We start from the raw sequence: 17406 nt of genomic DNA, 5'->3' as shown, positions 1-17406 counted from the left end.
CCTATCACAAAAAAAGGCTCTGTTAGTAGAAAATATTGCTGTCTAAAGACCAATTTGTTTTAGGCTCTATAGGAAATCTGTATCACAACAGATGGAGAAATCAGTGAGCACACCAAAAGTGTGCACTCTGAAGGTGTGCAACAGAACTGGTTTTATAAAGATTCCGTATTAATTTGAGGTGGGAAAAAGGGAAGAAATTAAAGAGGAGTTTAAAGTTTAAAAGTTAAATGAAATAAAACCCATTTGAAGCCCTCTGTGCTATTTATAGTTTTAACCTTTCATCAGTTTCATTTAATGTCTTAATACTTTTAGAGCACAGCTTCTGTAACTATTTGATGCTCCAAGCCAGTAAGCTGCTGAAGAGCTCCTGAGATGATGCTTCCATGGAAGCAATGAAGGCTGCTGGCAGGAGCAGTGAAGTGTGAATCCTGCTCCACAGCTGAATCGTGTCCATCAGTGCTGTGGGGCTTCGCTGCAGCCTCTCCAAGAGCCAGGACCTGGTACTCGTTTGTTACGGCTGTGTGTAATGGGGTAGCAGTGTGGAATATCGCTCCTCAAAGTGCCACCTTTGGCACTGTAATTAGGGATTTGCATTTAAAATGACTGTCAGCACTGTAATTTTCCATATAGATCTGCAGAGTGAACGCAGCTTTTAGGAATTTCAACCACTCTGCTGCACGACATTCCTGTTGTCCCCATTCTCCTAATGATAACTGAGCAGGACACCAGAGAAACGCCTGTTCTCAATAGGCGGGTGTCAGCTGCAGGTTCCCATCGCAGTGCACTTGTTTCCTGTAAATTAACATTAGGTTCATTATGAAGCCTCCACGCTTGCTTTACAGTCCCTGCCCATAGTGCAATGCTCCTGGTTGTAGGGCTGCCCTCGGACACCAAGGGAAATCCAAATCCATATTTAACTGTTTCAGACCATCAGTGTCTCAGGCCAGGTTGCTTGGTTTCCTGTGAGGACCCACAAAAGACACTTCTGATCTTTGCTCTATTCCGTACACTGTGCCAACAGCTGCACTTGTCGAGCACCGGGGCTGAATTCACATCTGGAAAAGAGTGTGCTGTTTAAATCCCCTGGTTTGCTGCCATTCTCTTTCCAAGTAACAGCATTTCTTTGGTAATGAAATGAAACCGGCACTGGGATTTAAGAAGTAAGGTTGGGGGTTGTGTTGTTTGATGGGTTGTGCTTGGTTGGTATTTAACAAGACAGAGAAGTCTACAAAGTAGAGAAGTCCTGGGTTTTGGAGGGTGGGGGTAGGATGTTAAATCCTGGCCAGAAACTGGGAGAAAGCCATCAGCAAATGAAGCTAAATGATAACACAGGCGTAATAAACCTAGACAAGCTTTCTGCAAAGTCCAAGCTGCTTGCTTTGCTCAGAACATCAGCCCTCTGGCCATCCCAAACTTCTCCCATCCTCTCTTTTCTGGCCAACATCCTTCTGGTATCAGACTATAATGTTAACCCCTTTCTCTCCTGACTTCTGTCATCTTTTATCATCATTTCCTTGCTTCTTCCTTCCCACCCTTTCCAGGTGTGCCCAGATGATCCCTCCAAAGCCGTTTCCTTGTCCAACATGTACAGTAGCAATGCAAGGATCCTGTGCCAAGTGCTGCCGGCTTCTCTCACCCCCTCTTTTGCCTAGGAAGCCACTGGAGGTAGCAGCTCCTACCAAGAGGCATTCTGCTGCTGGCCTAAACCCAGATCCCAAAGGCTGCACGCGATACGTTTCAGGTAATGTGGCACCCAGGAAAGCTTGCTTCTGTAGCACACCATCATACTGCAGGAGGGATGGACCTGCTCAGGATTGTCCAGAGGAGGCCTTGGAGATGCTGCGAGGGCTGGAGCAGCTCTGCTCTGGAGCCAGGCTGAGAGAGCTGGGCTGGGGCAGCCTGGAGAAGAGAAGGCTCCTGAAGGGGAGACCTGAGAGCAGCTCCAGTGCCTGAAGGGGCTGCAGGAAACCTGGAGAGGGGCTTGGGACAAGGGCCTGTAGGGACAGGCCAAGGGGAATGGCTTGAACCTGCCAGAGGGGAGACTGAGATGAGCTCTTAGGCAGAAGCTCTTCCCTGTGAGGGTGCTGAGGCGCTGGCACAGGGTGCCCAGAGAAGCTGTGGCTGCCCCATCCCTGGCAGTGTTCAAGGCCAGGTTGGACACAGGGGCTGGGAGCAAGCTGCTCTAGTAGAAGGTGTCCCTGCCCGTGGCAGGGGTTGGAACTGGATGAGCTTTAAGGTCCCTCCAACACAAACCAGTCTGGACATTAGGGCAAATTCCAGAGCCTTGGCAGCACCATCCAAATGCTCCTACCTTTAGGAGTATCGGTGAACCTTAGATGGAGCCTCCCATCATCCAGTTCTGTTTGAAAAGTAGGAGGTGAAGTATTTCATGAGCAAGTCTCTCAAGTGCAAGTATTTTTCAGAGCACATTTTTGGCCTCTCTGACTAACGATAAATGCCCATGGGCTTGGATAGCTCTTCTGTGAGAAAACATTGCGATGGGAGAGATATAATATCTTGTGTGTTAATAGCGCCTTTCAGGTGTAAGGCATTTCTGCACAGAGAACACTTTGGGATGTCTTTTATTCCCTTTGCAGTGTTTAACTATCAACAAATGTACATCCCTTTTCTGTGCTATTTAAGAAGAAATATTGGCTCGTGCATTATAGGTCTTTAGTAACCTGTAAAGGAGCTTGAAGCAGGGTGATTTATATAGGAAAAAGAATCCTCCATCATGGAAAAGACACATAAATACAACGGGTGTTTCAAACTTTCTGTGAGAGCACTCCACATTTGAAGTAGTCCTTGAAGTAGTTCAATATTTAGCATAAGATGGGTAGACTTTATAAGCCGAACAGCTGAGTTCAGTGCAAGTTAACACCTTATGCTTCCCTTTCTCTAGGCAAGGAGGCATTCACCTGACTCAGGTTTTGAACCAGGGCATTGACTTACTGAGTTACAGCTGCTCCAAGTGGTTTCCCTCAACAGGGCTTTTGTTAACGTGGTTTGAGCTTCATTCATGCCTTGCCTTTGCTCCCAGGAGTGACCCATACCAAAGGATGCCAAGCTAAAAAAGACACAGCCATCCATGGAGAGAGGATGATGGAACAAGGAGCTTTCCCACCACATGGAATTTGTTCCTACCTGTGAGGATAAGGCTCCAGGCACCTCAAACAGCAAGCTCCCTGCCAAAGGTAACACGGTAGAAAAGCCGAGAGCCTTTCTGGGGGGGGTAGGACCAAACCCCACAACAATTCATCAGTCTCTGGATATTTTGCTCCTGCTTCCAAATAGGACTTTATAAGATCTTCTACAAACCTGTGATTATTTATTTTTACTGAAAACTGCTCATCTTTCCTTAAAGACTTGTCTTTATTTAAAAGTAAAGGAGGGGAAAAACCAAAAGAGCCCAAATGAACCCTGAAGCTTATTAATAACAGCAAATAAGTAATGCATAAACAGTAATTTGGAACTGCTTTACCATAATATCCATCCATATTATATATGTATGTTTAGATATATTGTTATGCATCCATATTTTATATATATATATTAAGATATATACAGTTCCAAATCCATACTATATAGATGTTTATATATACAGTTATCTATTGTTATTTTATATATATATGTTTAGATATATATTCTATACGGTTATGAATCCATATTATATCTATTTTTATCTATATATAGATTTATATACTGTTTATAGAAACATGTATATAATATGGATACATATCAGTATAGAATATATATCTAAATATGTACAATATATAAACATATATATAATATGGATACCTAATATAAAATATATAAGTTGATACGTATACTGGTATTTATCCATATTATAGATGTAAGTTTAGATATATACTGTTATAGATCTATGTTATATAGGGACATGTTATCATATTATATAGGGACTGCTGTGATGGGATAAGGGGTAATGGGTTAAGACTTAAACAGGGGAAGTTTAGATTGGATCTAAGGAGGAAATTCTTTACTGTGAGGGTGGTGAGGCACTGGAATGGGTTGCCCAGGGAGGTTGTGAACGCTCCATCCCTGGCAGTGTTCAAGGCCAGCTTGGACAGAGCCTTGGGTGAGATGGTTTAGTGTGAGGTGTCCCTGCCCATGGCAGGGGGGTTGGAACTTGATCCTAAAGTCCTTTCCAACCTGAACTATTCTATGATGCTATGTTTTTACATATATCTATCCACATTAAAAATATTTAAACTTGAAAACATTTTAAACCTTTTTCTGAGTTTTTAACATTCATGATTTTAACACTAAGGCATGTTTATTGAAATTGTTCCTGATTACTACTTTGGTCACTTCTGAAATCAAGCAATTCTCCTGACATCTCCTTCTTGTGCAGCACTGAAGTTATCGGAAAACAGCAGATGTGAGGGATTCATTGTGGAGCTTTCATTGGGAATATTGGTATCTACGTGGTTTCCCCACCTTCAGGTCCAAACCAAGCAGTTAAGTCAGTTTTGCACATTAATGATTTTGTGGTCCCAGTTTGATTTTATAATATTCCCTGGAAGAATTAGGTTTAAATTCTGACACATGGGGAGCTGCTTCCGCCTGCTCACGTGGCTCCTTATTAAAGGTTATTCCACTTTTTGTAGCAGAAAAGACTTTGTATTCGCCTGTGTTACTGTGGTTGTCAGCATCCTCCATTTCTTAGTGGCAGCTCATAGAATCCCAGCCCGGTTTGTGTTGGAAGGGAGCTTAAAGCTCCTCCAAGTCCCAACCCCTGCTATGGGCAGGGACACCTTCCACTAGAGCAGCTTGCTCCAAGTCCTGTTCAACCCGGCCTTGAGCACTGCCAGGGATGGGGCAACCTAACAGTTAATAGCCTTTCATCTCACCTAATGGTATCTAAGTTCATCAAGCCCCTGGTTATCAGGTGCCTGGTAAAGATTCACTTAAATAATCACACATTGCTGGTTGGTTCACGAGTTAAATCGGCTTGTAATTAAAACACTGGCTGTGCTAGATTTCCACTATTAGTTCTTGTTGCATTTTCCCCTGTTAGCTTTGGAAATGATGTTGGTTTTTTTTTTCCCTTGGAAAGTATTTGCGTGTAATTAAACCGCTTTTCAAACCACCCTGTATGTGCTGGATGGGCACAGAGGCCTCTGTCCGGCTCTGGCAGTTGCGCAGATAAATCGGCTCGGCTACCCCGGGCCGTGGCTGAAGGCTGTTTTCTCTTCTCCTTTCGGTTGATTAACCTTCTGCTAATTGCTGGTACCCGCCTCACCCTGCGGCTCCGAGCATCTCGGGTGCAGTGGAGGGGGCCGGGAGACGCCTCCCAGTGTCTTCGGGTCCCTGAGGCGTGTTCCCAAGGGGAATTTCTCGGCATCACTTTGTATTCCCGGCAGGGCATTTGCAGGCAGCGGACGGGCTGACAGCATCATCTCCCCGTCCGCTTCTTATCGCCAATGGAAACGTTATCAGTGCGTAGATTGCCTTTCCCGTAACTCCTGAAGTGGGGAAGAGCGTTCAACAGCCCCCTTTATCCCCTCGCGTTGGCAAGGGTATGTTACCATCGGGTTTGTGGCGCTAAACAACCAAGTTTAACAGCCGTTTTGGTGCTAAACAGCAACGGGCAGGGTCCCTTTGCCCCTAAAAGACAAGGCGGCGGGAGGAGACGGCGGGTTTATAGCCCGGGCTGGAGCCGGTAACGGGGGGTAAGGGGGTGTTAAGGCCTGGAGGGGGGGGGCCGTACCCACCGCCGCCGCCGCTCCGCCCCACCGGCCGCACCGCCCCTCTCGCCGCCGCTTAAAGCCGCCGTCCCGCGGCGCCCCGCTCACCGCCCCTCGCCGCCGTCCCGCCGCGATGCCGCTGCGGGGCTGGAGCCTGCTGCCGCCGGTGCTGCTGCCGCTGCTCCTGCTGCTGGCGGGGCCGCTGCCCCCCGCCGCCGCCGCGCCGCCGGCCGCCTGCCCGGAGCGCTGCGATCGGTCGCGCTGCCCGCCGCTGCCCGCCTCCTGCCCCGGCGGAGCGGTGCTGGACGGCTGCGGCTGCTGCCGCGTCTGCGGGGCGGAGGAGGGCGAGCCCTGCGGCGGCGGTGGCGGCGGCCCGCCCTGCGGTGAGGGGCTCCAGTGCGTGGTGCCGCCCGGCGCCGGTGTCCCCGCCTCGGCCACCGTGCGCAAGCGGGCGGCGGTCGGGCGCTGCCTGTGCTCCAGCACCGAGCCCGTCTGCGGTAGCGATGCTGTTACCTACGCCAGCCAGTGCCAGCTGCGGGCCGCCAGCCGCCGCGCAGAGAGCCTTCGGCAGCCGCCCATCATCGCTATCCAGCGCGGAGCATGCGGGCAGGGTAAGGGCAGAGCGGGGACTTGAAGGGGACGGGACACCGCGGTGGGGCTGCGGCCCCGTCGTTCTCTGTTCCCTCTGCCCGAACTGGGGCTCCTGGCTGGACCAGGGAGGAGAGGGGCCAAGGAAGGGGCTGGCTTCAGCCTGGTGCTTCGGTTCAGGGAGAAAGTAGAGCGGGAATGCAGCGCTGGGCTTCGTCTGCCAAGTGTCAGGGGAAAAGGAAAACAGCCCTATATCCAGCTCTAAAACTAAACATCTCCGCCCTCCGCCTGCAGAAGGGATGCTGCCGGGCTGGAACGCGAGGGAAGCTGGTTGCAAACCCGCAGAAGCCGGTGCGGGACTACAAGAAATGTGGGAGAAATCCCTGATTGCGGCCCCCCCCGGGCGCAGAGAAGTAAAGCCGGGGATGCCACGGCTCTGAAAAGCGGATCAATGATCAGATGTCGGCAGAGCAGGATCTCCTTGCTCGTTTTAGCAGATGCTCTTGGTTATTATTACTGATAAGGTAGCTAAAGAGGGGGGATGCTTGTAGCTGAGCAGCGTGCTATGCTGACCCTGGGGTGAGCTTTTAGTTTTGTCTTTGGAGGATCGAGAAGTAACAGCACACCTGGTAGGATTTATCCTACAGCATTCCTATCATTTAGTTGTTATTTTAGTCGAATCGGATGTCACTTGAGTACTTGGAGCCGCGGGATGGATGCGGGTTGTTTGTAAACTGCATCAGGACACGCTGTTGGGTTACGAAACTGGCTGTGCAGATGCAGTTGATGGAGTCTCCCAGTGAAGTGTTCAGGCTTGTAGAGATGAGGAGTGCAGGATGTAACACGTGAAGGCAAACCCTTCCTGTAGGATAAACAGGGGATGATCTTTACAAGATGCAATCCATAACAAAGGCTGGCTTAAACCGCATAAGCTGTGGCTGCACACTGCTTCCAAGCCACTCAGTTCAGGGGGTAATATGTGAAAATTAGCATGAATTCCACCTTTATTTATTGACTGACTTCTGGTAAGTCAATGCAGTTCCAGTGAGGGTTGATTCTTTGGGGTAGGTTGTAGCATTTCTGCATTTCTTTCTTAAAAAAGAAGTAATTTCCCAGATTTATCCATTATCTCCCCAGCAGAATGTTCTGATGTATAGTGACTATACATTCGGCTTGCTGATCCTCCACTACAGATTAAACTTAGAGCTCTGGTATTGATACAATCGAGTTCTTGTACCACTGGTTTCCCCCTCGGTTTCAAAGCTGCGTTGTGCTCCATAGAACAGCGCTGGCATTTACTGACACTGGAGACAATTCCAGCTTTCACGCTACAGTTTCCTGATCTCCAGTATAATATAATGCCTTGTGAGTTTTATTCTCAATTCATGAAACCAGTGTTGTTTTCTTGGTCTGTTCTGCTGAACGCTTGCAGAATTCAGGCTGTGTTGGAGCTGGAGGTAACATGGGCCTCTGGTGAGTTGTATGGACAACGTGCAGGCTGCACATAGACCTGGTATAGGAAAACAGCCTGGAGAAGAGAAGGCTCCTGAAGGGGAGACCTTAGAGCAGCTCCAGTGCCTGAAGGGGCTGCAGGAAACCTGGAGAGGGGCTTGGGACAAGGGCCTGTAGGGACAGGCCAAGGGGAATGGCTTTAACCTGCCAGAGGGGAGACTGAGATGAGCTCTTAGGCAGAAGCTCTTCCCTGTGAGGGTGCTGAGGCGCTGGCACAGGGTGCCCAGAGAAGCTGTGGCTGCCCCATCCCTGGCAGTGTTCAAGGCCAGGTTGGACACAGGGGCTTGGAGCAAGCTGCTCTAGTGGAAGGTGTCCCTGCCTGTGGCAGGGGTTGGAACTGGGTGAGCTTTAAGGCCCCTTCCAACACAAACCAGTCCGGGGTTCTATGAAAAATCCACTGCAGCAGATACACACCATGTGTACATCCAGACAACGGTTCTGTCCCATTGCACCTCTGGCTGGAGTGATGCTCATTTTCTGTATCACTAGGTGCAAAAGGAAGGTGCTGGAGAAGCTGACCAGCAGCACAGGTTTATTCCTAGACCACAGCAAATGTTCCTGCAAGTGAAGCTTTTTTCATATATAAAGAACTTAAAGCAAAAAGAAATGGAGAGGAGGCTGTAAAGTGCCATTCCCTGGGGGTGGACTGAACCACTGTTTGAAAAGCCATCGCCTTGTACGTGGCTCCTTAGAGTTGTTAAGTTTCAGTTTCATTCTGAGCTCATTTTCAGGAGTGGTTTTGCTACCTAGGGATGGAGTTATCTTTGGTAAAGTATTTCTGTGCTTCCATAGGAACATATCTATATAAATAACTTGGCGAGCACGCTGCAGTGGCCCAGGAGATGAGGGAATGTAGAGAAAGTGTTTGGAAAGCACTTTTGTTGTTGTTAAGTTTCACATCGCTTTAGAAGTTGGTCACGTTCAATATTCTGTAGACTGCAGAAAATAAAGTAAAACTTTTTGTCTTTCTCGGTTTTCATCTACTGAAGTCCACTGCTGGTGCTGATTTGGTACGTTGGCATTTCTCAGTGCATCTTTTCAAATGCTGGTCAAGTTTATGAGAGGATGCAGGAGAGGCAGGAGAAGGCTGCTCTGGGTCTGTGTGCGTAAGGGGGATGTATTCCTATGCAAAAATCATAGAATCACTGGTTTGGGTTGGAAGGGCCCTCAAAGCTCATCCAGCTCCAACCCCTGCCACGGGCAGGGACACCTTCCACTAGAGCAGCTTGCTCCAAGCCCCTGTGTCCAACCTGGCCTTGAACACTGCCAGGGATGGGGCAGCCACAGCTTCTCTGGGCACCCTGTGCCAGCGCCTCAGCACCCTCATACTAAGGATTGGCAATCATGGGTCTTAAAATAAGCCAAGACAAATTTCACAAGCCTCAGCCCTAAGCACTGCTGAGAGGATGGGTGCAGTCGGGTGGCACCGAGGTGCTGAGCTGGTCTCCTACACTGTGGGGATGTGCTCTGGGGTGCGGGATCAGCCTGCAGCTCGCTCTGAGAGCCAGACAGAGCACAGAAAGGGCAAACCAGGCTCCATATGCAGAAGCTCCATCTATGCATGGGAATGCTCCATCCCTGGTAGTGTTCAAGGCCAGGCTGGATGAAGCCTTGGGTGACATGGTTTAGTGTGAGGTGTCCCTGCCCTGCAGGGGGGTTGGAACTGGATGATCTTAAGGTCCTTTCCAACCCAAACTATTCTATAATTCTAAGCTCCTGTGCCAGCAAGGAGAGAGGGGAAAGCTTCAGTTAAACCAGGACGTGCTTTAATTAAATTAGTATGGAATGGGAGGAGGGCTGAAGCGTGTTCACCTCTGCTGAAGTCAGATGGGGCAAGTGATGGGCAGGGTGGCAGCACTTTGATTGGTGCTGCAGCTTTCACAAATCCCCTTCACTTTCCATGAAGGACATGAGAGATGTTGGCAGGAGGCATTCGGATCTGCAGCACGGTGTGTGTTGGTGCATGGAAAGGAGGTGAATGTCCTCTGAGCATAAACCACACCTGTGTAAAGCCCATCACACACGCAGGAGTGAGGTCAGTGCAACGAGACCTCAATATTGAGTGTGCTGAGACTGAGGGAGGATGTTTTCTTTTTCTTCTGCAAATACGGTTTTGTTGCTCTTAATTCCCTCCTGCTGACCAAGGGATGAAGGCTTGGGATGTTCAACACACAGCTTAAACCAGGGCTCCTTCCCCTCCTCGCTTCTCCCAGCAAACGCTGGCAGGTGTTTTAGGACAGTTTCCCCTTCTCTGCACGCTGTGCTCTTCACACTGTAAAACACAAACTGACCTGGATCTGTCCTTTGACCAGACGAAGGAGGAGGAAGTTCCTCGTGGTTACTCTCCGTTCCTAACTTTCTTCTGCCCCTCTCTTTTGAGCCAGATTTTTATGGTTTCATATTTTTATCGCGTTTCCTATGTCTGATGTGGTCTCCCAGTAACCTCAGCAGCCCTCAGTGCATTAGCATCTGCCACAGGCGCTTCATGCCTCCCTGCTGCACACGTGCTCGCACCGTGATGTCCTCTCTGCTTTAGATTAAGCACTTCATTACTGCTTGCTTTGGGGGAAGATGGAGGTGAGTTTAGGGGTAACTCAGCTATAGAAGGTGTGTATCGCTGACAGGCACAAACCTCACTATTTCCCTTCACATTACATTATCATTTTATAGTCCCAGAGGTAGGGGGGAGGAGAAAAATGCCATGGTTCAAACTCAGTTTCTTGCAAAGCGGCTGCCTTTCTATTTTAAAATGCACGCAAACTGCATCCAAGTGACTGTGTGTCATTATTTGATGGAGGAGAAGGACCTCCACAGTCAATAAATCATTTGTCATTAATGGAGCCCTTTAAAACCAGCATAAGAATGCGATCCACGCAGCAGAGGATGGGAAAGAGCAGTGGATGGACCTGCCTGAATTCCTTGGCTGGCACGCAGGCAGGGCTAACGGGCTGGCAGCGCTAAGCCTTGCAGGAATGAATAATCAGGGCAGGAAGAGAAACTCAGCTGAGAAACCTGGGAAGGCCGGGAACGAAGCCAGGTATTTCTCAGGAGGAAAGCTGATATTGTTGTTACGAACCCGGCTCTCAGCTGCTTCCCAAATGATAACAACGGGCCTATGATGGTTAGCGCGGTGGAGATACGGTGGGAGAGCACTGCAGGTGGCTTGGCACATGTGGAGTCTATTGGAAACAACCTGGGAGGACCGGGTGGTGAGGAACCTATGCACAAATGAGTGTTTCAAGTGTTCTTTAGCTGCCTTCACCTCCCTCGGTTGTTGTGTTTGGGTGGTCTGAAAGTCGTTCCCTTTGGACTTTCCTCAGTCTCTTTTGCAGCAGCAGGAGGAGGGGAGGGAAGGAAGAGACAGCTGAAGGCAATGGAAATAAATAGCAACATATTTCCAGAAGAGAACCAATTCCCAAGTGTGGGATTAAAAAGCTTTTCCAAAGCCAACTATTCGGCTCTGAGAGGAGGGAGCTGTAAGAAGTGGTTTGTCTGAAGCAGCTCACCTTTTCCCCTCTCCACATCTAGGTTTCCTTCCTGGGGAGCCAGCAGTCAGTCTGTAGTCTTTAGACTTCAAACAGTCAGGTCAGTAAATACAGATTTGGAACAAGGAAAGATTCAATCCTTTCATCTTCTGGGCTTTGAAATTTAAAGGGTACCTGTGGACTGGACAAGGGATACTTAAAGCCGTGAGTAAGCAGCAGGAGCCTTATTAAGCGGAGTTCGGATGTGATGGAGCAGTTAAAGGAAAGGTTTTGCCATCCAAGAAATGGGAGAAGCTGGAAAATATTTTTCAAACGTGGATTTGTGTGTGCTTGGAGCGGAGGAAAGCAGCTTTGGAAATAGAAATGGGGTGCTGGGGAGCTTAACTTTTGTTGCAAACAGGGTCATTCCTCACTCCCATAAACTGCTGGGGCCTCTAGGATCCCGGGCTGGACTTGGCAGTAAGTCAGTCCCACAGCATTTGTAACTGGGCCCATGTGAGTATCTAGTATTATTCTGGAGGCTGTGTTGAGGACATAGGAAGAAAGACAGGCTTTATTCTGCCTTCTCGATACAGGTCCTTGTGATTCCCAGAGAGAATACAACTGAAAAATAAATCTCAACTTCCTTATATTGAAAGGCAGTAAAAGAATTCATTGGTCTTGTACTAACTGATGATGTTGACCTCACACCTGTAGGTACAGGAGACTTGTATCTTCAACTTGGTATTTCATTTCAAGGGTTAGTGAATTGAGAAGATCTTGGCTGCCACGTTTTAGTGACTGGAGATGAATCGGGCAACTCAACAGGCTGGAATTTCTGGGTTAATATCAGATACGCTGGTGCCCTGATAAGACAAAACACAAGGCCAGAAGCCAGCTGGGTTGCGCAATGCGTTGTGAGTGATCTGCCAGGAGCTTGCTGCTGGAGACAAGAATGTGTGCATGGACATGCACTGCAACAGCATACGTACATGTGTGTGATGTGTGAGGAGATCCGCTAGCTTTTATTGCACAGTAACTGCAGCCTGGCACCAGGAAGGTAGCTGGTCCTGTTGATGCAAGCAGTGGTGAGTTAATGGCACCAGTGCTAGGGCAGTGGCATTGCTATGCTACTTTCTGTTCCTAGTTAACCAAACTGTTCTTACATCTGTCATTTCCCCCCATCACATTCTATCAGGGTTTCTCAGTCGTTCTAGTTCCCTGCCTGGTTTTGATGAGGTGGGAAGGAGGGACAAGCAGTGCATAGCATCAGTTTTGCTGATGAAGATGTGGCTGCCCCATCCCTGGCAGTGCTCAAGGCCAGGTTGGACGGGGCTTGCAGCAACCTGCTCTAGTGGAAGGTGTCCCTGCTTGTGGCAGAGGGTTGCAACTTTAAGGTCTTTTCCAGTACAAACCATTCTATGGCTCTATGAAGTATCAGTGAGGCAGAGCTGCAGTGATTATAATTCAAAACCACTTTGTGTTTCTGGTAGCAATTGGATTTGCATGCATTTTTATTGACAAACAAGCGATGGATATAACAATGCATATTACATGTAGTAACCATGCATGGAAGTTATCCAGTGGCCTCAAATCTGAAGTAGTTCCTTCAGCAGAGCATTAGCAGAAGCTCACGATATTTTATGCAGAGGCCGATGTCGTTACCCCACGTTACAGATAGTGAATCTAGGGCAGAGGAAGATAAATAGCTTTGCTCAAGGTCAGCCAGTTAAGCCAGTAGCAGAGCTGAGAGCAAACCGAGCATTGGAGGCCCTGCTCGTTTCTCTGCCCCTCGCCAGCATTGCTGCTCCATTTTCCATGACTTTTCTTTTCCATTACTCTATTTCTTAAACTTGCAGACTCTAGTTTTGGCTCTGTCTGCAAACAGCATCGATGATCTGTCAATCCGCATCTGCGGAGAGTCATTCTGGAGAGGGAAAGGAGTGGGAGGACCTGAGCACTGACGAGGAAGAGAAACCCAAACAACTCTCTCCCCTCCCACCATCCCTCCCTCAAAATAAACACACCCCCCCCAGTAATCTCATACTTCACCCTTTGTGGTGGTAAAGGGATGATTCATACCTTTTTCCAGGGCAACGTATGCGCTGTTTGGCATTGTCTGCCCATTGTGCATCAGAGGTCTGCATGTAGACCTCTATCTATAGAGGTAAAGCTTGGCTAAGCCTTGTTTTCATTTGTATCCAGACAGTAAAAGTGGGCAGGCAGAAACCACTTACAAATAAAAGACAACAAATACTCTCATCTGTGAAATAAAGCAGAATAGATGTGTGGATTAAAAAGCCACTGTGTAAATGTCTATAGGGAGCTGTGAATATAGCAATTAGAACTCTAAATAGCATAGAAATATGCATATTTGAGAGGGTGAAATAGAAACCTGCACTTCTTATAACCTTTCAGGAGAAACTATACATGCAGGGGAGCAGGGCGCTGTGTGATAGTGGCTGTGTCACCAGTGGCAGTGCCACCTCCTTTCTGCAGCTCTCAAAATAGGATGGCAGAAGTGCTGTCTGCATTCCTCCAGGGTTGTTTCCCCACCACTCACTGATTTCTAATGTCTACATTAAATCTGGACTGTCTTAAGAGTGGTTCTTTAGGACAGATGTAGAAAATACTTCCAGGTGCAGAGGGATTTGTTCAATACATAGATATTGTGGGGTTTGTGATGTAGTTGCACTGGGTTTATGTATTGTACAATTGTGAAGCCCCAGACTAGGAGGGGTGTGTATGTTTTACTACTGTTTTGAGGGTTTTAGATAGATTTGATCCTTCTGTGTATTATCTCTGGTCACTGCCACAGCAGTGGCGAAATCAATGCCTTCTCCAGCTGCAGAGGAGCAGCATCTTCGGTGGCTTTTTTTTAGCCTTGCATCTGAAGAGGCTTTTTTTAGGTTTCTTTCTTAGAGAAAAAGAATGTTTAAAAAGCATGAAAACAAGAACTTGTTTTTACTCCCTGGTGCCTGCACAGCAGGGTTCCTGGAAGTTGAAACTAAATCTCTCTTAAGCAGGGATTTCTTCTAAAGATGCAGCGGGGAAGTTTCTCACATACTTAAAATGAGACCTTAATGGTTTTATAATGTTAAAAGGAGTTTTCAAGATCAAGCAGCTGCTGGATGCAAGTAGGATATAGGAATCACCACGTTGTTGTTACTTAATAGGCATTTCGAGGTTGTTTTGCTGGTTCCCTGCCTGTGATGAGTGGAGCTGGGAGGTAGAGCAGGGTGATGACCCGACTTGGAAGGGACGTAAACTGAGCAGGGCTGGAAAAAGGAGAGGAGAAATTATTCCTGACTCATCTGTTGTATTTTCAGCCTTCAGCAGAGCAGAGAATACGACGTCTGCTCTAACGGCTTTAACCTGTTGACTGAAATCCTCTTTTCATCTCCCTGCAGGAAATCAGGCAGACTCTTTTCCACAAGTACCTGACTTATATTTCTTAGTGTTTCCAGTTTAGACAGGACTACTGGTAACGATGTTTTGGAGCTCAGCACTCTTCACCCGTCTCCTGAATTGCTCTTCACCCTTTTCTTTTGGTCCCTGAGCATCCTCCTGCACCCTGCCTTCCCTCCTCATCCTCCAGACAGCCCAGTCTGCTGGCGTGGCCACCCATAGCCATGCATCTTTGTCACAGGGCCGCCGGCTCGCAATTAATTTGTCATCTCCTCCAACGAGCCCGGGCTCAGCATCGCATTAACATGGCAATGGTGCTGCGGGAACAGCGTGTTCCACCTCGCAGGGCTGCGTTCCTCCGGCCCGGGGCTCCAGGGCTGGCTGTTTATGCACGGGTTGGTTTCCTCCCACCTCACCGCTGGTGTTTACAGAAGGAATCGCAGTTTCCTGTTGTGTTAGATGGAGCTGTCGCTCCACTCTGGATTCCTGCCCTCCCTGCTGATGCTTGAATTGCTTTTGAGCCTCATCAGCTTGCAAGTCTATTGCGTTTGCTCGCTACTGCTGCAATGTTGGGACTTTATTTGCAGGGCAGCCGATGCAGAAGAATTTCTGGCATTTCTGAGAGGCTTTATGGATGTATTTTCTCCCTGTGAGGTTCTGCAGGGGTTGCTGAAGCCCGAGACTGTTCCTGTGAGATGGAATAGGGGTTATGCCCATTTTAAAGATAAATCTAAGTGTTCTAATTTCTTTGCACAAGTTGCATAGAGATTGAGTAACACAGTTTACACCAAGACGCACATGTCCTGAGTGTTCCTCCTTCTGCAGAACGGTTTGACTATTTGACTTCTATCTAGCAATTCAGTGGTTGAGTTGCAACAGAAGATGCTGTGTATCTGATTCATTTACTGCTTGTTCTGCCCTATAGACAAGAAGTGAGAAAAGTTCCCGTTTGGCTAAGAAATAAAGTTTCAATCTGAAGTCGTATAGGAACGTGCTGCAAGAAAGCTGCAGGCACATTGCCCCCTGACCAATTTCAGTGTCAAGAAAGCCTTGAATTACATTGGGTCTGGATACCGAAGATGTCTGTTTCATACTGAGAACGAAGCTGGACCAAAGAGGCTGCACCAAAGTTCTCTGAAAGCTCTGTGCTTTACAATTTACTTATCTTCAAATCCTTCTTTTTGGTTGTTTTATAAGTGCAGAAGAGCTGTGTATGTGTTGTGCTCTTCATGTAGCCTGCTCATTCTTGTTACAATTGTCTGCTTTTGCCTGTTCATACATTTGCTTCTTCCATAACTTACCCTCTTAAACGCTGATCAGGGTAAGCATTAATTTGTGGCTAGGATGGGAATAGAGTGCACACTGAGACCAAGAGATCCTGTGCATCACAGCAGCCTCTGCACCCCCAGCAAGAACATCCTGCAGCCGGTGGGCTTTGCCTACACTTTCACACCCTTTTCCCTCAAAATGAGTAAAATCAGCTTTTGTTCTTGAGAATATCAACTAAACCGTGCAATTTATTCTCCTTCAGTTTTGTACTCAAACGTGCCATGTGAGCGAGCACACACTGGTCTGAAAACCGTTTTGGGTCGCCATCAGTTCGAGAGCTGTTCTGTTCTACCAGCTCCATGCAGATTTTCGGTTCTGTTTAGCTTGGCAGCTTGTTTTCTGTTTGTTTAAAATCAGTGACTAAAATTAATGGTTTCAGGCTTTGGGATTAGCGGGGAAAATGCCGATTTCAAAGCCTGTTGCTTGCAAGATCTTTGTTGCGTGTGACCTGGTTAAAAGTCATCAAGAAAGAGCTGAGCATCTAAATATGATGATGATGAAAATGGACTTTACTTTCCCTTTCCAAGTTTGCCTTTGTGCCAGAAAGTGATTTTACTTTAATTCCTCACTTTAATCTGGCAGTGGTTCTTGCTGCAGGAAGTATTTTAAGTGAATACCAGGTTTGGACACTTTACTATTGGGAAGAATAAAATGCTTGGAATCTCCCCTTTCTTTAGTGCTAAGAAAATATTTTTGCCTTAGGGAATGTCACAGTAATACGGATTTTCTCCTAAGAAATCTGTGAAGCGTCTTTGAGTTTCTCCTTGGATTATACAGGGGAAAAAATAACTGATTTAATACTGCAATTATTAGCAAGGTGCTGTGGTATAGACCTCTCAAGTCTCTCCATCACTCTAAAAGTTGCTCTATGATGCGTAGAAGGTTGTTTCTTATTTTCTTGGTGTTTTCATTGCATAATAGCCTTTTTTTGGTGTATTACACAATTGCTCCTTGAATAGGAAGGGGAATATTTAGGCTTGCAGCTGAATTCTTTAAAAACAGTAGGTTCTGGAAATGTTCTGTGATTCCCATACATCACTTTTTCCTTGTGTCTCTCCAGGGGAGCTTGCTGATACCACCATTTTGAGGGTGAACTAAGCACATTTGCTGGAGTTTTTGTTTCCATAGCAGCGTCAGAGGTTTAGCGTTTTCCTATAGGACATGGATGGGAGTTTGTGCAAACCCCAGCGGTTGGAGTTTTATTTGGGAAGGTGGAAGTTCTCCAAGTAAAACTTTGCAGTCTTGCGGTTTGTGTTCGTAGTCCCTGGTTCTGTCAGCCCAGAGGTTTCGTGAGTGCTTAAACCCTTCTGGCTTCAGTCTGCAGAGAATCCCAAGCCCAAGATGTTCTTTCAGGCCTGGGGATGTGTACATGAATATAACGTTAAGCAAACAGCAAG

The 17406-nt window shown here is 47.5% G+C and overlaps 1 protein-coding gene across 1 annotated transcript in view; it reads left to right on the top strand.

The window, feature by feature from the left end:
• Positions 1-5822: 5822 nt before the first annotated feature.
• HTRA1 (HtrA serine peptidase 1) overlaps positions 5823-17406 on the top strand; it is a 35909-nt gene continuing 24325 nt past the window's right edge. The window contains exon 1 of the mRNA XM_061458561.1: positions 5823-6319. Coding sequence (XP_061314545.1) covers positions 5842-6319 — 478 coding nt within the window. The 5' untranslated portion in view covers positions 5823-5841. The remainder of the gene's footprint in view (positions 6320-17406) is intronic.

This window comes from Pezoporus flaviventris, unplaced genomic scaffold (genome assembly GCF_033815535.1).
Source record: "Pezoporus flaviventris isolate CSIRO_AGI_PZ_B2104156 unplaced genomic scaffold, CSIRO_AGI_Pfla_v1 ptg000029l, whole genome shotgun sequence".
Classification (NCBI taxonomy): Eukaryota; Metazoa; Chordata; class Aves; order Psittaciformes; family Psittacidae; genus Pezoporus; species Pezoporus flaviventris.
The sequence above is the reverse complement of the archived record's forward strand: the minus strand, read 5'-3'. Positions and strand labels throughout refer to the sequence as shown.